Source organism: Narcine bancroftii, chromosome 2 (assembly GCF_036971445.1).
Source record: "Narcine bancroftii isolate sNarBan1 chromosome 2, sNarBan1.hap1, whole genome shotgun sequence".
In the NCBI taxonomy this organism is placed as follows: domain Eukaryota; kingdom Metazoa; phylum Chordata; class Chondrichthyes; order Torpediniformes; family Narcinidae; genus Narcine; species Narcine bancroftii.
The window spans coordinates 253,605,713-253,630,554 of record NC_091470.1 but is presented as its reverse complement, the minus strand read 5'-3'; the positions used below and the strand labels follow the sequence as shown (position 1 = coordinate 253,630,554).

Below are 24,842 nucleotides of genomic sequence, written 5' to 3'. Positions count from 1 at the left end.
GGTGCACCAAAGAAGAGGTACAAGGACTGCCTAAAGAAAGCTCTTGGTGCCTGCTACATTGACCACCGCCAGTGGGCTGATATCGCCTCAAACCGTGCATCTTGGCGCCTCACAGTTCGGCGGGCAGCAACCTCCTTTGAAGAAGACCTCAGAGCCCACCTCACTGACAAAAGACAAAGGAGGAAAAACCCAACACCCAACCCCAACCAACCAATTTTCCCTTGCAACCGCTGCAACCGTGTCTGCCTGTCCCGCATCGGACTTGTCAGCCACAAACGGGCCTGCAGCTGATGTGGACATTACCCCTCCATAAATCTTCGTCCGTGAAGCCAAGCCAAAGACAGGTGCAAATATTGTTATAAATTAAAATCAATAAATTTGTCAAAAGAAGAGAAAGTGAGGTAGTGTCTGTGGCTCATTGTCATTCAGAAATCTGACAACAGAAGGGAAGAAGCTTTTTTGAACCCCTGGGTGCTTGTCTTCAGGCTCCTGTACCTCCTTCCCGCTGATAGCCTAGGTGGTAAGGCCCTTTGAGGATACAGGCTTCTTTCCTAAGACACCACCTCTTGTAGATGTCCTTGATGGAGTGAAGACAAATACCCATGATTGCACTGGCCAAGTTCACAACCTGCTAGTCTTTTCCTGTCCTGTGCATAAGTACCTCCATTCTAGACAGTGATGTAACTGGTCAGAATGCTCTCCACAGTACAAAATTGTAGAAATTTGGAAATTTTTTGGTGACGTACCAAATATCCTCAAACTCTTTCAAGGTCTAGCAGCTGACAAGCCTTCTTCATGATCGCATTGACATGGAAGCCCCAGGATAGATCTTCAGAGATGTTGACATCTAAGAATTGGAATTTCTGAACCTTTTCCACGCTGGCCCCTTAATGAAGATTGGTTTGTGTTCTCTTGATTTTACCTGAAGTCCACAATCCATTCCATAGCTTTGCTAATGTTGAGTGCAAGGTTGTTGTTGTGACACCGCTCAAGTACCTGATCTATTTCACTCCTGTATGCTTCCTCATTGCTGATCACTGTGGTATCACTGGCAAATTTGTAGATGGCATTTGAATCATGCCTAGCCACACAGTCCAGAGTCTTGAGTACAGCAGTGAGCTAAGCACACGTCTTTGAGATGTCCCTGTGTTGATTGTCGGTAAGGAGAAGTTGTATTTGATTCATACTGTCTGGTCTTCGATGAGGAAGTCAAGGATGCCATTGCTGAGGGAGTTCAGAAGCCCAGGTTTTGGAGTTTGTTGACCAGTACTAAGGATATAATGGTGTTGAAAGCTAAGCTGTAGTCGATGAAAAGTAGCCTGATGAACTTGGCAGCTCTCTAGGTGGTCCAGGGCTGAGTGGAGAGCCAGTGACATTGCATCTGCTGTGGAGTGATTGTGACAGAAGGCAAATTGCAGTGGATCCAGATCTTGGGTACAAGTTAATTCTGGCCATAACCAACCTCTCAAAGCATTTCATTACAGTAGATGTGAGTGCTACAGGGCAATTGTCATTGAGGCAGCTCACTGTTCTTGGGAACTGGTATGACTGGTCTTTTGAAGTTGGGTTCCATTGTAACATTTAAAAGACATTTTGATGGGTACATGGAGACAAGTGATTTCAAGGGCTACTGACTGAATGCTGTCAAATAGGACCAGCTCATGTAGACAACCTTGTCAGCTTGCAAAGTTGGGTTGAAGGGCCCATTTCCATGTTGGGAAATATTTTTGACTCTGTAGATCACATTTGGATATTTAACTGATCACCTTATAGTGAATGGTTGTTGGTTCAAATCCAGAATAACAGCTTCAAAGAGATAGCCCCAATGGCACCAGGTCCTAGGTTGAAATTTGTTGTGCCCAAAGCACCTCTCCTAACTTATACCAAGTAAGTTGAACTTGGTACTGTACCTTAAATCAAAGCAGTAGCTGATCTGGAAAAGGTTGATTAGCATTAAAAATTCTTATTAACCATCAGAAATTCATTATTGTTTATTGTACAGTTCTGCATACATCATAGTCTTTTTAAAGGTTGTATAAGTAATCAGTTCTCAAGTACAGTTAAGACATTCTAATGGATTTCTAATCACACCACACAGAAACAAGTTCTATGGCTCACTATTTCAGAACCAGCCACAGAGAACCCAACAATACTGATCTATTTTCTGGCACTTAGCCTGTAGACTTCTGTGTGATTGTGTTCCAATTGCTTATCTGAATATTTCTTGAATATTGTGAGAGCATCTGCTCCTGCTACTCCCTGAGATGGTTCATTCCAGAAAAAAAATTCTGTCCCAAGGATCCTCCTTTACCCTTAAGTAACTCAAAACTAATCCAAAAGCTGTTTTAAGAGGACACGATATAAAAAAAAAATTGTTTATAGAAGGCAAAACACACAGACATATGAGATCCCTTTCAACCTCAAGGTTACAACCCCTGCTATTGGTTGTAACCCTTCAGGCTCAGACTGAAGGGTTAAGTGAAGAGATCCTGACGTTGCACTCATTGGTTTGATTACTTATTGCTTCTCTGGAACAATTTTTCATTGCAGAAACCCATGGCAGCTTTGGACTATAACTGCATCAATGATGCTTGTTTACATCAGAAGTAATACATAATACTTTCTGATGCCATATTGTCCCTTAAATCCACCCTTCCAGGCTTCTGTATTTCTAGTCAAATTAATAGGCAATTGCCACTGATGCGTTAAATTGCTTCTTGTTTTGTGGAAAAGACACAACTGGTAAAGTTATTACTCTATTTATGTTCTGGGAATCATTGAAAAAACTTCCTATTTTACTTTTTCATAACCAAAATAAATCTAACATTTTCATCCATAAAATATTGCATACATTATTTGTAATATTAATTTAATGTATGGCTTTGTAACAGACAGAATTACCTACACAAATTAGACCCTGAGGACTTGCTATAACTACATTGAAAAGAAAGTATTTAACATTCGGAATTTATTGGAACTCATCTGTAACAAGCCCTGGCACTGATTTATAAGTTGATTTGAAAAATAAATAAAAGTGATAGAAACCTGCATTTGGTTTTAATGATAGACTGTTGCAGCGTGAAAAGTAACAATATGAAACATTGCGAGGAAATTAGATATTATGCCCTGAAGACAACTACAGCTACTAGGCCATTAATTATTATATATTTATTATTAAAAATTTCTCTTCATGAGTGACTGCAGGATGTTCATGCAACTCAAGCTGTTGAATTTTGACATGAATGAAGTGGATAGAGCTCATTTGTTGCATGCTGACAGAGCACATCTCCAACAAAGGTTCATCACCTATTCTGTTGAAATACTCAATGCCACAGAACAGGTGACTGTAGCATTAACGATTTTGCTGTTCATTATATTTTTAAGTGGTCGACTAAATTTTTCTAGTTAAAGAAATTAGGTATTTGAAAACCCCAAATTCATCAATTTTACTTGCATTGATAAAGTGTGCAGTAAACACCATTGTGTTTTATTGCTTCAGCGGGACACCTGGTGAACTTTGAAATGACAACCAACCCTCATGAATTTCTCTATTACACTTATTTTGGTAGTGGGAGAAGTCATGAAGGACCTCATGATCCTGAATCAGTACTTTCTGATGAAACCTGCAAGTTCAAAAGATTTACAGAATGGCTCTCTAATAAAACTGAACTTTGCAGGACCCATTTCAAGTCTAAGGACAGGGGAAAAATAAAGCTTTTGCCTGAAATAGCCAAATAATGGATGGGCTGCCATAATTTCCTGCTGTGGCAATTTTGAGAGGGCGACATATTATATACCACCCTATTTGTGGTTGTGATGAGCTTCAGACATCCATATTATTTATTGCAAGGAAATGGTGGAGAAAAAAATAGGTCACTGATCTAACTGACACAGTTGACAATAATAAAGGAGAGGGTGGCCTCTGTACAACATCCCCAGTGTACATTCTGGGCATAGATTTAAAAAAAAACACATTTTTTTTGTTTTGAAAATGAGATTTTTTGGTTTTAATAGCTGCCCTTAAAAATAGTTATTTCATTTTTGGAAGGTTCAATTTACTAATATTTAAAAATTTGAGCCATGGGCTTTAAAAGAGACAAACCATATCAAAATCATTTGATAATGAAACTTGAAATGCATTTTGTAATCAAGAACATCAATGGGCTTTCACTGCTTACGTTGCAGTGTTGAACATCACCTGATTGGACAAACAGGAAACAGAATGTGCCACTCACTTTTTTTTTTGTAAAAAAAAATCTTTTTCTTTGACCAGGTTTTCTGATACAATTTTAAATTGTTTAATGCATCAGTCGCTATTTTAGAAACAATTCTGTGGGCTATACTGGTAGGAAGGTTGGTAACCAAAGGGCTCAAATGTATTGTAAAAATCCATCTTAAAGACAGAGCTGCTGCAATATGGAATGTGGCTGCCTAAAAGAATGGCTAAAACAGCTCTGGAAGTTCAAAATATACCCGATAAGGAAAAAATGTAGATGATACTGAACTGTGGAATTAGCATGCAGTGGGATATAATCAGGCTAGTGGAATTGTAGATGGAATCTATTACAGGAAAATATTAAGTGATGCATTTCACTGGGTACAATATGGTGAAATATAGAATATTGTCCAAAAGGGTGCAGGAAGAGGGACAATGGGAGTAATGTGCCTAGTTATTGAAAGGGGGTTTAAAATGAGATTAAGAAGTGGCACACATTTCTGTAAATAGAGGAAGAGAATTTAAAAATAGGGAAATTAACAAGACTGTTATTTATATTTTTAAGTGGTTGTCTAAATTTTTCTCGTTAAAGAAATTAGGTATTTGAAAACCCCAAATTCATCAATTTTACTTGCATTGATAAAGTGTGCAGTAAACACCGTTGTGTTTTATTGCTTCAGCAGGAAACCTGGTGAACTTCGAAATGACAACCAACCCTCATGAATTTCTCTATTACACTTATTTTGGTGGTGGGAGAAGTCATGATCCTGAATCCTTTTTTTAACAATTCCGGTCCAGCATCAAATTGTGTACCTATTGTAGGAAATTATGAAGCCAAGAGAAGATGTTTTTAATTTTAATTATGAATGTTTCCTAAGGTTAAAAACTGCAGATAAGAGAATATATATATTTTTCTTTGGAAAGGCTGTGGGGGAGTTTTGACAGAAGTATATAAAATGATGATGAGATTGGAGAAGCTGTTTCTTTTGGTAGAGAGATCAAGTATTCGGGAAGAGAATGAAGTACAACATTAGGATTTTTTAATGCAGCTTGTGGCTGGAATTGCACCATGTGGTGGAGCCAGATTTCATTGTGCCTTTCAAGTGTGAATTGAATGCATACTAATGAAAATTTTCCAAGGATAAATTGGAAGGGCCAGTTGGTGTAAATATAGATATGCTCTGGAAGAGAGCTGACATGAGATGATGGGTCAAATGGCTTCCTTCCATATTGGACCTATTCTTTGATTCTATAAAACTGCAGAGATGTAGAGTAATCTACAAATTTGCTGAGGACTCCACTGCGGGCAAATAACTGGAAATGACGAGTCAGAATACAGGATAGAGATAGAGAATCTGGCAGGTGGAGCCAGAACAACAATCTTACTCTCAGCCTCACCAAGACCAAGTTACTTGCCGTTGATTTTAAGAAGAGGAGGTTGAGGGACCTTGCACCTCTCTGCATTGATGGAAGGTTGGTGAAGAGTGCAAGTGCCTTTAAGTTCCTGGAAGCCCATATTTCAGAAAACCTTAGTAGAGGTATTGACGTGTTGGCTCCAGAGGGAGTCCGAGATTTGACACGTTGGTAAATGCTCTATCAAATTCCTACAGGTACACTGTAGACAGTACACTGGTTGTATCATACCTTGGCTTGGGAATTTGACTGCCCACTAACATGGAAGGCTTAAGAAATTAACAAACATAGACAGGTCCATCACCTCCCATCAATTGGACACCAACTCCCCATGTCACAACCTCTTCTCACTGCTACCTTCAGGCAGCAGGTACAGAAGCTTGAAGATCTGCAGCTTAAAGTTTGAGAACAGTTTCTTTCCAACAGCCATCAGGCCCTTGAACCACCCCTTGTTACACATATCAGGGATTGCTCCAACACCACAAAAGAACTGCCTGCATGATTTGACATCATTTGTTTATCTTGCACAAGGATAACTATGAATCTTAATTAAGTGTCTTTTAAATTTATTCTCTTTTTAATTCAAATTATGCACATTATTTTAGTTTTTTAAATTAAGTACCTGTTTGGCTGCAGCAAGTAAGAATTTTGGTGCCCATGTAAATGGTACAATGTGTTTGACAATAAATTCATTATCATTAAATCCTGAAAGTAAATTTTATTGGATATATTTTTCAAGAGCCACTGAGGTACAATGGGCCGAACAATTCTATGAACCTTACCAGTGCAACCAGGACAGTAAAGTTCTGTAACTTGTCCAATGATTAAACAGTACTATCAGTATAAATGTTGCGCTCATGCAGAGTTTGCATCTTCTCCCCGAGACTGGTTTCTTCTTGCTTTATGGTTAATAGGCAAATTAGATATTGTAAATGACTTCCAGTGCGGGTTGGCAGTGGGAGAATTGGTAGGAGGGCTTGTTTGATGACGCTAAGGCTCTTCGGCTCTCGAAGGTGCGAAGATTTATATACAGTAAAATCCCCAGTATCTGGCACCTTTGGGGATTGGTAGATGCTGGTTAAGTAAATTTTCCAGTTGCTACGTGTGTTGCATGTTTGGCAAACTAACTGATAAGGGTGCCAATTTTAAACTTTCCTATTTATTTTCCACAATTTTTTTTGTCTGTTGTTTGAATTCCAGAGAATGGTGATTTTACTGTATTCCTACCAAAAAAAAAAACCCTTCTGACTTCATAACCCTCTATTTTTCTTTCATTTATATGCATGTCTATAGCCCCTTTCACACTTTCAAGTGGTCCCAGGAACTAACGGCCAATCAGCCTAAAAAAGGTTTAATGTGAAAGCAAAATATTATCTACACCAGCGTGAGATGACGTCATCTTACGCCAGGGATCGTCTTCGACCCAGCATTGCAATCAGGCAAGTGTAGAATGGGCAATTGCATTCTGGGATAGAAATGATCGAAGTTTTTGCATGAGTGCAGGAACGTGAAGGAAGAAGATTAAAACAAAGGTACAAACTTTGCTGTGGGAAAGTTGCAGCGGGAGAGAGAGAGGAAATAAATAGCAATAGTGGTCAATTTTTAAACAGCGTGGGAAAGTTGGTAGGCTATAAGCGCACAGGTCTGACATCACTTATTTCTATATTGTGCACTCTAGCCAACTTTCCCACACTGTTTAAAAATTGTTCACTATTGCTATTTATTGCTAACACTGTCTCACAATCCCTTATAAAGGTTTATATAGGTTGGCACAACAACAACAGGGGCTGAAGGGATAATACTGTCCTGTACATAAAACTTAATTATGTTGTAATTAGGCATGATTAATTTTGTTCAAATATAAGATCATTATACATAGATCAGAATTTAGGGCAGGTCCACCACTGCTCGATGCATCATGACGTCACCGGTAGAAGTCTTAACCCTGATGATGGCTCCTTGCAAGTGTGAATGCTACAGTGTCCTATTAAGAATGGTAAGTGTGAAAAGCCAAACCATCATTCCTATTCTAGGACACTGAACAGCCAATTTAGTGGGATGCAAGTGTTAAGGGGTCTTATGAGTTTCTTAAATGCCCCTAATGTTCCAGGCTTCATTACCACCCCCAGCATGTGTAAAGTACCCCTGATGGTTCTCCTAAAGTTTCCTCACTTCACTTTGCACAGATGACCTCTGGTATTGAGAAAAAGGCATTGGCTGTCTACCTTACCTATGCCCATGGAAAGAAAAACAGGATGCAGAAAAAATATGGAAGGAAAGTGCAATATGGATGAGTGCAGATGCAGATGAATGTTTGACAGTCATTGCAGAAAAACAGCAAGTCAAGGATCTGATTTGGTGCCTTCACAAAAGCTGATCAAAGTTGTGAAATCACTTTATGTTGAGCAACTTGGCTACTTATCAAACTGGCCTTTCATTACTAGAAATGGAATTCATATCTGGACTAAATAGATCAGTCTGGGTAAAAACACAATGCTGGAGAAACTCACCACGTCAAAGAGAGACCTTTCTATAGCAAAGGTAGAAATACATGACCGACGTTTCAGGCTTGAGCCCTTCATCAAAGTATGGAAAATGTTTGGCGGGCATCTGAACAAAAGTTGGGGGGGGGGGAGGAATCACGTGGTTGCAAGGGAAGGAAGTAATAGGTGGAGGGAGGGAGGGGACAGCAGCAAGAAAGGGGAGGAGGATGGCTGGGTGAATAGAGAGGGAAGGGAGAGGAGAGCTGGAAGGGAAGGGGGAGAAGGAAGGGGGTTAAGAGGAAAGCAGGTCAGCAGCAACTGGAAAAGTCAATGTTAATGCCATCTGGCTGGAGAGTGCGCAGATGGAAAATCAGTCGTGTTCCTCCAATTTACAGGTGGTCTTGGTGGGACAGTACATAAAGCTATGGACAGACATGGGACTGCAGGAGTAGGAGAGTGATCATGTCAGAGTTACACTGGCCAAAGTCAGAGGACCAGTCGCACTCTTGCCAGTCGAACTGTGCATCCATCACCCATCTTACACTATTGTACGAGGTCAGGCCAAACTGTCAGCCCTCCGGAACATTACGTAGTGGGACAGTTCCAATCCGATGCCTCCTTGCATGGCTCGGAGGCTGAAGTTGGGTGGTTGGTGGTGGGGGGGGAAGTGAAGTTGCAGGAGTAGGAGAGTGATTGTGTCAGGATCGGTTGTGTGGCAGTGATCTAATAAGGTCAGAGGAGTGTGGCTGGGTGGTAATTTGGAGAGTTGAAGAATTCAGTGTTGTTTCTAGTGGAATAAAAGAAAGCCGATTTCATGATGTACTGGAAGAAATGAGTGAATTCTTGATTTGTTTGTAAGCTGTTATAAAACAGTGCAGCTGTAAGAGTATGGGAGTGTGACACAGAACTGAAATGGTTGGCTACTGGGAGATCTGTCACTGATGTGGACAGAGCAAAGGGATTTCCCAATCTGCACCCAGTTAATGGAAGTACTTGGAAAGAGCTTCAGCTTCTTTCCATTGATCTAATGCTCAGATAGTTTTTGAATGAAACAAAATATAAGACAATGGTATTATTTTGGCAAGCCTATTAAGTAAATATTGTTTAGATGCCCAAGTTATTCCAAGTTCAGTTGTTTTGATTATTTAGCTTCTAAGGATGTAATCGGCTTTGGTAAAATGATCCAGGGAGCAACTACAAGCTGAAAACTGTGACAATCTTCAATGTGAGCAGTAGGAATAGGAGATGCAAATAACTCTTCTTTTATAAAATTGATCAGTGATTAACATGTTATTTGAGGATCATGGATGATTATGAAAATTTATATGAAAGGTATCTTAAAAAATACAAAACTTAAAAAAGTGCTCTAATATTACTGGAAATTGAATAAATGCCACATCTAAATTTTTATTTCCCCCCCCCCCCCCCAAGAAAATTAGTCAAAAGGCTAAAAATATATATTTTTAAAAAGATAGAAATATAATTATTCTTACTATAGTGTGGAATAAGGCATATTTGTGAAGCTTACCCAGTGCAAATTTGCACCTGAACTTTCCTATCACAACGGATGGAAACAAAATGCCTTTACATCAGTAATGCAACTTTTATATTTAGACATTTTCCTGACACATGAATTTGCCATCTTTGGATTAAGTTCTAAAATGCAAAAATAGATATTTAATGGACATTCCTGTTAAATTGTCAGCCAGTCAGAATGCAGGATTGCCACAGATATAGTCCACTGAATTCAATCCATACTGCAAATACTTAAAATGCAGCAACATTCACAAAGATATAATTTAATTATGTGTAATTGTATATTATCCACAAATACCACATTATATAGTCATTGTTAAAGATCCACTCACTGAAGAATTTCATCAACATTTTAAACCCTCTGATACATAAACCCATTCATATCCTGCATTAAAAACATCTGCCACATAAACATTTATGACGAAATGAATGTCATTTTTTTTCTATAAACTTGCATGTCTGAGGAAAAACAAACTGCATTTTAGCAATATGCTTTACTTAGTTTCTTTTTGTAATAAAATATATCTCAACTCCAACATGTTGAAAATACACGTTAATTTCAAAACATAATTAAAGATTAAAAAGATGCGCAAAAATGGAATGATGTGAAGATCATAAAGGAAAGTTGGGATTGTTTGGGGACCAGTGAAAAGTGCTTGGACTTTCCTGGTCTTTTGACTTTTTTCATGCTCCTTAAAAAAAGTTAACAGTAGACTCAGTCTGAGGCACTGAGTGATAAAACATACTCTGGCAATGTACGGTCATGTCTCAATGTCATCTTTGTTGCAATGGAAATAGAACAATAATGAAAGTTCCATGATATATCTCATCACTACTGTATTGTTTAATGCACCTTTTCCCAATGCATACCCCACTCTTGCTGTGGATTGACTTAGGAACTCAGTCGATCAAGTTGCATCAAAAATACTTGAAAGATATAAAATTGCACAATCGTGATAAATAACTATAAATATTACCAGACTACAATTACATCATTTAAACTGGTGCATCCACGTGATTTAAGAAAAACAGCACACATTTATTTGGCTATAATTGATCTCAATTTGTAATTTCAATTGAATAAAAGGAAAAGCAAAACACATTTGATTCATTTATAAAACTTAAAAACCACAGGTCACTGCTCAGAATTCAAACCAAGACCAAAGTACAGAGGGACCATGAAGGAATTGTAATTCATAAATCTGGAATTTTCTATGCATTATTAATAAGTAATTATTGTGATAATAAAGGAAAACATTGCCCAAGCCTTGCATTGTTCCCTTTTACCACATTTGTATTATTCATATTTTCCCCAATTTTGCTTGATCAAATATGCTTTATCATACATCTATAGTTATTGGTTACACAAGGAACAGGCAGACATCACAAGTGCACTTCAGCAGAATGTCCTCTCAAGGCCAATCAATGCTGCCTTCCTTTGTTCAATGGATTCTGGAGAAACAAAAGTTACTGTGGACTCTACACCATTTGTGACATTGAGCTCACTTGGTTTTTCTGGAATTTATTCCAAAGATCAGGCAGTGAGGACAGCCTAATTCTGTCCTTATTTTTGCTGTAAATATTTAAGAAGATTCCAATGAGGACCAGAAGACCTGACCATAAATAGCTTGAAGAGAGAGAAAAAAATACAATTAGTAATGTAAGATTTCTCATGATCTACCAGAGTTTTGAAACTACGACCACACTTAAAATTTGCATCAAAAATGAACTTGGTTTTACTTCTCAGAACAACCTTCAAACTTATTGTTTTTAAACATGATAGTAATAAAAATTAAATTAACCCAATTTTAAGCTTATCCTAAGCACCCCAAAGCAAATGGAATTGAATGAGAGAAAAAAAAAATCAAAAAGGAAGCTAAGTAAATGTTAAGTTCAGGAGGAAAATATTCTAAATGCCAATGAACCACATTTTCTGCTCCTAGTCTAACTTACAAATTAAATCCTGAGCTGTTGCATAGACAAACTACCACCGTGTATTTTTTTGGTGCCCCGAGAATGATAGAGAAATACAATTCCAAATATTTAACATAAATTAACATGGGAGACATAAACCAAAAGAGGGACATTATAGTAACAGTAGTAATAATATAATCTGCCAATTATATCAGCTCAGGAGTTGCCATGCTCTGATAGCTCAGTGGTTAGAGCACTGATCTTGTAAACCAGGGGTCACAAGTTTGTTCTTCACTGGGGGCTTATTTCTGTGAGGAGCACTGGATAAAATGGCAATTCTGTCTTCCTTATGGACAGAGTTAAAGAATTTCATGTATTTAATATTCTGAATGTAGTAATACGTGACAATAATGAAACCTTTACCATTAAATTTACCAATCCAGGTAGTGGTTAGTACTATGCCATTCGAGTGTCAGTGGCCTGAGTTTGAATCCACTGGTCTGTAAGGAGTTTGTACATTCTCCACTGTGTCTACATGGGTTGCTTCTGGGTGCTATGGTTTCCTCCCATGCTCCAAAGGTGAATGGAGGGAGTTAGTAAGTGAATTAGTCACTGGAAGGGCCAATAACTGTTCTGTATCTTTATATCAATTAAATTAAAAATAATATACTGGGTGTTGTTTAACAAGTGACAAAATGCAAATCCTAAATGGTGTGAGCTATTGGTCATGAGATTAAGTTTGCTTCCAATATGAGCAACAAAATTTATTCCTTGCATCAATAATTAAAGTTAGCAGAACAGGTAAGCTTGTAAGATTGCTTTTACTTTGGGAGAAAAAAATAATTAAATTGACAAAACTATCTAAATATGAAACAGAGTTAACCACCATAGGACAAGTTTTGAATTAGGTGCAGTCAGTGGCCAAGGTGCAACATGTTCATCCTCAAGGCAAATTTGCAAAAGGTTTCTAGTGTAAGACGCTTTGGGTGGTTTTGAAGGAGAATAAATGACTTCATTAAGAGATTTGGCAAAATTAATAAAGCAGAACTATGGAAGAAAAAAAAGTGATCATGTAAGCCATGCCACTCCTTGCTTGACTAAAACCACTCAACCTTATCTGGGTTACTTAAACAACGTGGAAGAACATCAGCTTTGATATCAGACTACTTTACCACTTCCAAGGACTCACATTGCACCTGCCATTTTTGTACATGAAGATTTACTTACTGAAAGGTAAAAGGCTTTGAAAAGAAGAGAAACGAAAGGCCAATTGTCATTGCTTTTCTTCCAGTGGTTACTACAAATAAATAAATATAGATGTTCACCTCCATTAAATATATAGAACTTTCTAAGCCATTGAATTAAAAAAAAGCAACATTCAGAATGCTTCTCCAGGAATAACAATCCATTTATAATTATAATTAAGTAATCTGATACATCACATTTTACTGAAAAAAAAATCTGTGCATACAGTTTACAACAGAAGATATAAAGGGATAAATTAGAACAAACTCTCTACTGTGCAGATCAGTATTCGACTGAATGATTAAAGAAGCACAAATAGCTAATGAATGAAATGGCTTGCATGATCTCCCAAAGCATTCGCTGAAGTGTAATCACTACTGTAAAACTACAAATTGGCTGCACGGAGAATGTGATAGACAGAGATACATCACTCTACTGTTGTTAATTGAGAGAGAAATACTGGGAATAATTCTCTTGCTCTTCTTCAAGAGAGCTATTCCACCTGAGCAGGATCTTAGCTGACTGTTACAGACAAAAGATGTGACTGAGCTTACATGTGATTCAGCAAATATATTTTGATTCACAGATAAAAGAGTATATGGGTGATTTAGATTCAAAATTCACTTTTTCCAATAAAAAAAAGCCTCACAGGATTATCTTGAATTAAAGAATCACCTTCTCAATAGCTAAGAATACTTCACAATTTTCAAACTTGCATAAATCAACTCTACCAATCTCAAACATAGAATAAAGGATTTAGGGTTCAACATATTAATAGTTCACACTATTGGGGAGAAGGTTGACTTATTGTAACACTATATGCTGCACTTAGTTTTATTATTGCGCTATTGCACTGGTTGACTTTCTTGGATAGCATGTAAAACGAAGCTTTGCATAGCATCTTGGTATACATGGCAATAAACTATTCAATTTTCATGAACAATATGGTCAACATGAGTTACTTCTCCAGGTGTTAACTCCTTGAGGTTACATTTATACGAGTAACTTCCAATGTAGCCACATGTGGGAAACAAAAAAAGTTAACTTTCCTCACCACTCCAATGTTTATTTTTCAGGCAAATAGGCTTCTCAATAAATTCGCTTTTAAGTAGTGTCAGTTTCCTTCTAAAATATTTAGTGATAATAGGAACCAACAATCACTCATTGGTGGATACAAGGTCAGAACTAAATAGTATTGAGAAGGAGATAAGGAACTTGGAGCAGACTGTTACACTGATGAATAAGTGTCAAATTTATGAGTGAGTAATCAGTAACTGGCCACATCTGGGACCATACATTCCAGGTACATATTGCTAGACATAGTGGGGCCTTAGATGGAGTGGATTTTATTTTTTTTCCACAAGGTCATTCACATTGTGAAGAGCAGATACAATTATGAAATATGCAGATGATCATTTTCCATCTTGGTGAAAAATAAACACAAAAATTGTTTACTGGCTGCCAGACCCAGTCTTTGAACTGCTACATTTATAATAAGCCAGCATTATTTTGTGACTTTAATCGCTTAAAAGAAACTGGTCTGTGTTTTATTTGCTGATTTTGATCTATTTTCCCCATGATGGTCAGTTTGCATGCATAAACTAAAGAAAGAAATTTTGAAATTTTAGTTTTGAAAGCTTTGATTTAAGATTACAGCAGGCTGGCAGATTTCAACCTTATATTTTCAACCAATTTGTAATAAGAATAAATTTTAATAATGAAAACCAAGATGAAATTCATATTACCTGTTACAGCAACTAATGCACCAAAGAGCTTTATCAAGGCTAATACAAAGGAAATTCCAAAATATCCTGTCAATGAAAACATAAATGCATATCCATATGTCTGCATTGGATGCTGCAAAACAAATATGGAAACCAAATATTACATGTCATCAATCATTCCAAACTACACAGTGTTTTCTATAATGTTATACTGTGCATTAACCCTGCCCATTAAGCAAACTGAAAGCTAATAAAATAAGTCTAGGCCAGAGTAACATTTCCAAACTTAGTCAATGAGTATTCATTCTTTCTCTTCACAATGAAAACAAAATACTAGACAAATTAGTAATTAGTGATTAATTGGTATCAAGTCTTGATGGTTATGAATAGTAGGATATCAGAGTTTTAAAAAAAAAAAGAAACTGTACAGAGGTTCTTGAATTTAATGGAGTGACAAAACAGGATTTATCAATTCAGAGGAGGAACAAGGGAGGACAGTTTGGGTAGGATAGAACTGTAAACTGGAGGGTGTGGTGGGAGAGGGCGAGTCCAAAGGATGAAGACATTCAGTGTCCCCTTTTCTGGATGAACTTCAATAAACTACTTGACTGTAAATTTGCATGTTGAACACTTGGGACTACCAAAGAACTTTAAAACCACCTCCTTTGAGATTAGGAATTTCAGTCATCAGGAATAGATATTTTGATCGTGGTTAGGTTGTATTCCAAAACTGATTATGAACATTTTGCAGTGGGTTCTGACAGATTATACTGAGATGACAGAAAGTATACTTGGTGGGCTAGTGGAGAAGCATGCCTTGCACCCATGACTCTTAATCACAGCTGCTAAAGCACTGATTTTCATATGAAGTAGCTCCGACCTCCTTTTAACTGAAAGGCAGGGAACAATGGATGGACAAAGTTAACTTTGAAAGAAAAGATCAATAAGAGGCAAGAAAGATCACTACAAAATTAAAATGGCTAACCCACCTCCCAGAGTAAACTGCATGTCCATCATCTTCTTTGGATCTATTAAAACTGAAGTGAGTAAGCTGGGACAACTTTGGGAAATTATAACTTTTCAATTACAATCCACATTTATGTCAGTAATATATTTTTCTCATCCCACTGTTACTTAGCCATAGTGAAAGTGACGTTATCTCTTGACAAGAATGTGCCAATTTAAATGTCGAGATACAGCATGGGAACAGGCCCTTCCAGTCCATAAGCCCGTGCCCCCCAATTGTTTAATGAACCTGAGCAATGCAGACTAATTGATGCTGAAGTCTTCACCGTCACATGGAGAAAGCCAAATTCATAAGGTTTAAAATAATAGAAAGCTACAAGCATTTCTAAAGCTTGACTTTAAGTCATCTTGAAATACTCAACACAAACACCTCATCACAAATTCATAAAAATGTTTCAGACAGGAGGAATAAATCTATCATTGTCAAAGGGCAAAGATGTGTACGAAATGTAAATGAGTGATGTAGTCAAGTTTATTCATGCTCTCTTCAAACTGCACAATATTTCTGCATGGACACCCATTATGCAAAGGGATATGAAATGAACTAAACAAAATAAAGTTCTTTATATAACTGAGCAGAACAAAAACAATCTGAAAAAGAAAAAGTTTTCATGTAGAGCAAGAAAAAACTGTTATAACAGTGCTATCTATCACAAATTACAAAAATAAAGATACAACTGAACAACTATAAATATCCAGTTTGCAGGGGCAAGGTTATCATGTAATCATACAGCAGTTCAATGAGTAGGAAAGAAGATAAGTGGTCATTTTATTTTGTTGAAACTGGCAAGAATTTACCAAAGATTTGAGATGTAGAGGTCTTATTTCAACTTAGCAATTTAATGCAAAAAATATTTATTTTTTCTCTAATATATACACACACACACACACACACATATATATACATACACACACACACATACATATATACATACACAAACATATATATATATATATATACACACACACATATATATACATACACACACATATATACACACACACATACACACACATATATATACATACATATACACACACACACACACACACACACACACACATATATATACATACATACACACATATACATACACAAAAACACACATACAGGTGCATTACTGTTAAATAGATTCTATTGAAAGTTATGGATTTTAAGTTGTGCTTTAAAAGAGGAATGGACATTAATTACGCAGAAGCCATGCAAAAGTATTTGTGAAACCTGCAACTACATTATTGTTAGTTGTGTGTGAGAGGGTATGGAATCAAGATTGTGTAATAGTATCATTAATCGGGTTCAAGATAGAACACATTCAATGGGTTATGGGCTGGATGGGGTGGGCAGGTTGAGAGGAAGCACTCCTATTCTTCCTAGCTTTCAAGCAGAGTGATAAAGACACTTACCTAGTATTTGAAAATCAAAAACTGCAGATGCTGGAAATCTGAAATAAAAACAGAAAATGCTGTAACACTCAGAAGATCAGACAGCATCTGCAGAAAGAGAATCAGAGTGATTCACGTTGAAGTCCCTTCATCAGAACTGGAAATGAGAGAAACAATTTACAAGTTTAAATTGCAGACAGGATAGGGTGAGATGAATGGAAGGGAGTTCCTCTGATAAGGCAAAGTCAAGGCTAATCTGTGTGCGATAATCTGTAAATTAGATCATCTGGATGGGACATTAATGGGGGTATTTAGAGAGATATAAACTGAACAAAACAGCACAAGATACAGTGCCCTCCATAATGTTTGGGACAAAAACATTTTCCTAGATTTGCCTCTGTGGTCCAGTTTTAAATTTGTAACCAAACAATTCACGTGAATAAAGTGCTCATTCCCGATTTTATTAAAGGATATTTGTGTACATTTTGGTTTGACCATGAAGAAATTACAGCATTTTAAAAAAATACATAGTCCCCTCAGTTCAGGGCACCATAATATTTGGGACATAGTAATGGTATGTATATTAGTCATGTTCAGCACTTTGTTGCAAATCTCTTGCAATGCAATGACTGCTTAAAGCCTGTAATTTATAGACATCACTTGGTGCTGAGCATCTTCTCCGGTGATGCTCCGCCAGGCCTCTACTGGAGCCAACTTCTGCTCCTGCTTGTTTCAGGGGCTTGTCCTGTTAAGTTTTCTCTTCAGCACATGGAAGGTATGCTCAATTGGATTTAGATTGGTTGACTGACTTGGCCATTCAAGAACTTTCCAGTTTTTGGGTTTGAAAAACTCCTTTGTTGCTTTTGCAATATGGTTTGGACCACTGTCTTGCTGTGGGATGAAGTGCTGTCTAAAAGAGTTTGGAGGTAATTGTTTGAACTTGAGCAGATAAGATGTTTCTACACACCTCAGAATTCATTCGCTACTGCCATCAGCAGTTACATCCTCATTGAAGTGCGCCAGTACCTGTGGCATCCATAAGTTTGCAGGCCTTAATACTCCTACATTTTACAGATGAGGTAGTATGCTTTGGATCTTGAGTAGTTCCTGTATACCTCCACACTTTGTTCTTGCCATCACTCTGACAGGTTAATCTTGGCCACATCTGTCAATAAGACCTTTTTCCAGGATTGTGTTTGCTCTTTTAAATATTGGCAAACTGTAATCTGGCCATCGTGTTACTGTGGCTAATTAGAGGTTTGCATGTTACACAGTAACACGATGGCCAGATTACAGTTTGCCAATATTTAAAAGAGCAAACACAATCCTGGAAAAAGGTCTTATTGACAGATGTGGCCAAGATTAACCTGTCAGAGTGATGGCAAGAACAAATGCCTCTGCATTTCTGCTCATGAAGTCTTCTGCGGTCAGCAGTCTTTGACACATCCATACCTGCCTCCTGAAGGGTGTTTCTGATCTGTCGGACAGGCTTTTGGGGATTCATTGTGATGAGAATTCTTCGGTCATCAGCAGTGGGAGGTCTGCCTTGGAATACCAGCCTCTTAGCGATTACTGAGCTCACCAGTACACACTTTCTTCTTTATGATGTTCCAAACAGATTTTGGTAATCTTAAGGTTTGGGCAATATCTCTTACCATTTTATTCTTGTTTTTCAACCCTATAATGGCTTCCTTGACTTTCATTTGCACAACTCTGGTCCTCATGGAAAAATGGCATTTACAGTCTCCAAAGGTGACCAAAAACTTAGCAGCAAGCCTAGCTCTTTTATACCTGCACCAATGAAGCACTGAATCACAACAGCTATGAAGCCAAGCAAACATTATGGTGCCCTTAAATTGGGGAACTATATTTAAAAAGTGCTGTTATTTCTACATGGTCAAACCAAAATGAATACAATTAACTTTGAATAAAATCTGGAATGTACACTTTAATCATGTGTGAATTGTTTGTTTACCCCTGTGCTCCACAGATTTAAATTTGTAATCAAAGGGAAAAATAGAAGTGTCTTGTCCCAAACATTATGGAGGGCACTGTATATGAAATAAGGATACGTTACAGAGAGTGAACACAAAGGAACATGTAAGTTGCAAGATAGAAAGTTGCAAAATAGAAAGCTGCAAGACAAGCCCAACAGTTTTTATTTAATGATTAAACCAGGTGACCTAATTTATAAGTTATCCCATGGCAACCCTGGCCTTATTCTATCAGAGATATTCCCTTGGTCCTATCTATCCCTCCCCTTTCCTCTCTCTAATTAAACCAACTGGTTTTCTTTTTCCCAGTTCTGACAAAGGGCATTCGACCTGAAAAGTTTAACTGTTTCTCTTTCCACAGGTTGAGTGCTTCCAGCATTTTCTGTTTTACTTAGAGTAAAACTTGATTGTTACGAATCATAAACATAGTTGATTTAATGTCCGAAATAGTGCCAAGTGAGTTGGCTGATAGAAAAACTACCATACATACATAATTTGAAAGGAAACATACAAATATAAATCTTTATTAAAAAGTTCACAGATGTATGAAATTACACTAAAATTAAACAACTGCTAGACACTGTTAACATGTAAATAGCCATGCTGAAACTTGTACCAGTAGCATTAATAGAGCAGAATATTACATTCTATAGTCATTACAAAATAGAATGATGTTCAATACATGAGAAACATCACCTTCATGCAAGAGGAAAATGATATAAGAGGAACCAGTTGTACAAAAGTGACAATGCTGGAATGAAACAGGCTCCATATTTCAGTTTGTCTTTATCAGATAATTTAAAAAATATGTATGGTTAAATCAGATTAGTACTATACATTTGAATATTACTACTGTAGAAATGAAAAATGTCAGGAACATTTGGACCAATGAATGGGCTGGGCCCTCTGCATAGCTGCAGCTGAGGTGAAGGGAACCCTATCCAAGGTGAACCCACACAAGGTGGTGGGACCAGACAACATACCTGGTCGGGTACTGATGGTCTGCACAGACCAACTGACAGATTTTCACGGACATCTTCAACACCTCACTGCAGCAGTCCATCATTGCCGCAGGGTTGAAGACAGCCACCATCATCCCGGTACCCAAGAGGGCGACAATAACAGGGCCCAATGACTACTGCCCTGTGGCACTGACCCCTATTATTATGAAATACTTTGAGTATCTGGTGATGGAAAACATCAAAGCAGAACTCGCAGGGACATTGGATCCATTGCAATTTTCCTATAGAAGAAACCATTCCACAGATGATGCTATAGCTCTGTCGCTTCACATTGTCCTAGTCCACCTGGAGAATGACACTGGAGTCTCAACATGGACAAGATGAAGGAGATGATCATGGACTTTAGGAGGACCAGGAACAATTACCCTCCAGTACACATCAACAACTCTGTAGTAGAGATAGTGGGGAGCACCAAGCTTCTTGGAGTTCACTTAACTAGAGACCTATCGTGGACACTCAACATCTCCTCACTTGTCAGGAAGGTGCAAAAGCACTTACTGAAAAATTGAAACAGGTAAAGCTACTGGTTATCATTATGTCAACCTTCTATAGGAGCTCTATCGAGAGCATCCTGGCTGGCTGCGTCACAGTGTGGTACGGTTGTTGCAGAGAAATGGATCGGCGGTCAATCCACAGGATCTTAAGGGTGGTAGAGAGGATCAATGGAGCCCCCTCCCCTCCACTGACGTGATCGCTGTCGGAAGAGAGCATGCAAAATTATTGAGTATCCCCTCCACCCTATACACAGCATTTTTCAGCTGCTCCCTTCGGGGAATATATACAGGAGGATCAGAGCCAGCACCACCAGGCTGAGGAACAGGTTTTTACCCTAAAGGCAGTGAAAATGCTGAATGACCAAAGGAACGGCGCACACTAAACATCTGAGACTCTTGGTTTCTATAAAACAATATTTATTTATTTTTATAGATATAATACTTGTCCTGCATAAGTATTATTTGTCTGTATCTGGTTGTATGTCTATATGTTTTTGCACCTTGGACCGGAAAACACTGTTTTATCAGGTTGTATGTGTTCAATCAGATGACAATAAACTTAACTTGACTTCAGCAAGGACAGATATTTATTTTTAAATTACTCTGATGAGAACCATAGCAGAATTTGGGAACTTCTTAAATTTCAAAATCAGAGCTCAAATCTCCTCACCCAATTACTTTGAAATAATTGCCTGTGGTATCTTCAGAGCTGTTTAAAAAACCTTTGCTATACTGTATATGCAAAAAACTTAATACTTAGAGGCTAAGAGACTTGATACTCAGAATCAAGTTTTTATAATCTATATTTCTGTACACCATGAAAAGGAGAACAGGAATAGGAGGTTAGTTCTACACTAAAAGTGAACAAATTTCAGAATGCTGTCATCTAAAATCTCAACTTATGGATTTACTTTTGTTTAATGACTGCAAACTGCATTTGCATTACAGATTACTAAAACACATCTATTCTTTTGAAAATGTAAAAATTGTTTTTTTTAAAATATTGGTATATGCAGTTTCACAAAAAAGGAAACTTTTTTGCAGAAATAAATATCATAGAAGAGTATCCAACATCTGCAGTATTTTCCTTTTTAATTTAAACTTAGTTTGCACACTGGTTAGTCTGAGCTCAAATCTACCCCTCACTAAAATCTAACATTAAAGGTTTCATTGCATGAACAAGCATTCCTAATCTGAATTTAAATATTAATGGGGGCTCATAATATACTATGCAAGAGTTCTCAACAATGGTTCAGAACCAGAATTAAACACGGAGACAAGGCGGCACGATCTATCTGTATGTACCAACAATAATTTCCATTCTGTTTATTTATTTGTGCACAAGGACGTACGAGGGCAATTATCGTTTCCAAACTGAAAATCTCCCCCCCCCCCCCCCCCAAACACACCTCCAAGTTTCGTATGTTTAATATGGTCAGTTTGGCAAAGTAATGGAGAAATGTAAAGTCTTTAAAACTCTGCTTGCCCACCAGAAGAAAGGAGAGTTAATTAGAAGGACATTGAAGGGGGAAAAACACTGCATCACTGGTTCAATTAATTTAACTAATTCAAACATTCACTTGTTCTGTCAAGTTTTATCCATGGTGCATCAATCCTCTCTGTAGGGAGTTTCTAAATACCAGAAACTGGGAAAAGAAAGCAAAACAAATGTATTCTAATTAAACAAAAACTAATATCCATAATCCAACTCAATGATTATATTGCATAGAAGTAAGCCAAAATAAACATGTTGGAATGGAAACACAAAGTTCTTTAAATGTGAGATGGGTAGAGCAGTCCTGTTCCTGTAACTGTGCGTATTCAATCAGATGAACATAAACATTGCATTTAAAAAAAAACTTGGGTTTAAAGGCAGACACATATATATATATATAGCCAAGCACACTTACCCTGGAACAAAAGACAAAAGCGGGGCCCAGTCCATAGGTACAAAACAAACCCATTAATATATACAGAAAACCTATTGAATAGGAATACAAAACCTAGGAGCAAAAGAAAACATGTATATTAACAATCCTGGATGCACAGCTGTACAATAAGAAAGAAGTTACATACACTGGTATATAAACCAAAGAACAGTGCAAGTGATAAGTGTGAGGCCATAAAGTCAAATTGCAAAAAAGTACAGGAAAGCTATATTGGGAAGAGCTACTTGAGAAATACAAGGGACAATATTTTGGATAGAACTTTGACGAATAAAATGACTAATAGAACACATTTATGCTTAACTGGTAGATCACATCTTAAATGACCAAATGGACTGATGTACAAGATGGGCCTGAACATTAAAAATGTTAACCCAAAAGCAGGGTCATCTTATACAGCAAGTATAAGAATTTTAACAGCAAAGTCTCAGCACTCCCCCTCGCCATGTGTAACATGCTAACCTTAAAAGCAAAGTTGCAGCACTACCTTGTGGGGTCCATCCGCTCAGTCCCACTGCCATCAGCTCAGTACAGGCTTTAAATGGCCTGTTAAAGGAGCCAACAATGGGGTATTTTAAAATATGCTAATAAAATTTAAACCTTTACTGGGTAATTTGCTTTTAAAATATTGTGAATTAATATAATATGCCTAGCAACATCACTCCACTGGTCAGCGCGGTAAGTGCCAGACTTGGGGTAGTCTTATTCAGTGAGTATTGCTCAAAACCTACAATTTAGGTGGAAATTCAGGGGGATGCCTTATACATGAATTGCCTTGTACGTTGGCATATACGATACCTGCACCCTGAAGTTCTGGTGTTTTTGCAACAGTGCATTATGGTTTTGATGTAATTATGGTTACTACCATTGGTCCCTTCTGAAAACTTCAGTTGCTTGATACAAATGAGAATTTTATTTCTGGGAGTCAATAGCTGCTGGCCCAATTGATCTTGTGCAATGTCTTTGTTGTTAGTGAGAAGAAGAGGTGGGTTAAAGTTACCCAATGGAAACAGGCATTTTAGAAGAGGTGGGCATTGATGATTGTGGGTTAGTGTTAGAGGAGAGCGGCAAATTCAGAATCAAGTCCAAGACTGGCATTCAACAGGTATAATTTGGGCGCTGGGGGAGAAAGCAATAAAATTGTTATGGATAAACATGCCAGTATGCAGAACTCAAAATAAAATGCTACAATTTCAAATAATTAGTTACTGGAGTCCTGTATCTCACATTCCAGGAATTAGCCTTTGACTCTCTGGTTTTCAGACTTCAATTATTTCCTCCCATTTACATCTTTAACACTTCTTTCAGCTGTGATAAACTCTTGAATGGATCTCCCATTAGTATAAGAAAATGCCTTGGGTTGTTTAACCGCATTTTTATCTTTAACATTATATACTGCACATTTGTCTTTTGTGAAATTTGACCTTGCATATTTTTTTGTAACACTAGATTTTAATTCTTGCACTTCCTGCTATATTTTGTAAAGAAACACAAAACAAAATTCCTCACTATATCTTAGAACATATCACAATAAATCATTCAATTGAATCAACATCACGTCATTCAGTCTCTCCTAGACTCCACCCTTGCACAAACATTTTCTTTTGTTCTCTCTGACCTTCCTCCATTACTCAGCAACATACACAAATAAAGTTTAATTCTTTTTTTGAATATTTTATTTAATCAACATTTATAAGATAATAAAACCAAACGATAATAATCACAATATTAACAGATATATGCTGAAAACATAAAAAAGGAGAAAAAAATCTAAAAACTAAAAAGAAACAAAACTAAAGGCCTAAAACCCTACCGCCGGCCCCCCCCCCCCAAAACCTAATCTAATCCCATAACTAAAATACATAATAACACTACTGCATATTGATTTGGATTGTATCAGATGACACTCAAGGATCCCAAAAATATCATAAAGCTATTATTCATTCAGGAAAAACTTCACTGATCAGGAGGATTAAAAAAATAATAATTTAAATTTCATAATTCTAGCATATGGGCTCCAAATTTGTAGAAATAAGGAATATTTACCCTTTAAGTTATGTAATTTTTTCCCGAAAGGAATACAACTTTGAATCTCTGCATGCCATCTTTCTAATGTTAATGATTCATCAGATTTCCATGCAACAGCAATACATTTCCTTGCTATTACTAAGGCTAACTGAAATTTTAATTGAGAATCTGACAAAAGTAATTTAGGAGTAATACTTTCAAAATTTCTTAACAACAATAATTCAGGATTTCACAGAAAATTATTAATTGTAAAAACGTTCTAACAGAAACCCAAAAAAGAATGAACCTTCAAACAAGACTATGCAGAATGAAAAAAAAGTGTCCAATTTCTTTTCCACATCTAAAACATTGATCTGATAAATTCGATCTCCATCTATTCAGTTTCTGAGGTGTGATAAACAATTCATGTAAAAAATTA

General features: G+C 37.2%; 1 protein-coding gene across 2 annotated transcripts in view; it reads right to left on the bottom strand.

Moving 5' to 3' along the window:
* Positions 1 to 9,895: 9,895 nt before the first annotated feature.
* Positions 9,896 to 24,842, bottom strand: part of slc35b3 (solute carrier family 35 member B3) — a 70,329-nt gene continuing 55,382 nt past the window's right edge. Inside the window, exons 6-9 of one of the 2 annotated variants that reach the window (XM_069920850.1) lie at positions 22,361 to 22,453; positions 14,553 to 14,664; positions 12,790 to 12,859; positions 9,896 to 11,275 (exon numbers count right to left, since the gene is read on the bottom strand). In XM_069920850.1, the coding sequence (XP_069776951.1) occupies positions 11,128 to 11,275; positions 12,790 to 12,859; positions 14,553 to 14,664; positions 22,361 to 22,453 (423 nt within the window). In that variant the 3' untranslated portion in view covers positions 9,896 to 11,127. The remainder of the gene's footprint in view (positions 11,276 to 12,789; positions 12,860 to 14,552; positions 14,665 to 22,360; positions 22,454 to 24,842) is intronic. The other variant, XM_069920852.1, reaches the window with a different exon arrangement.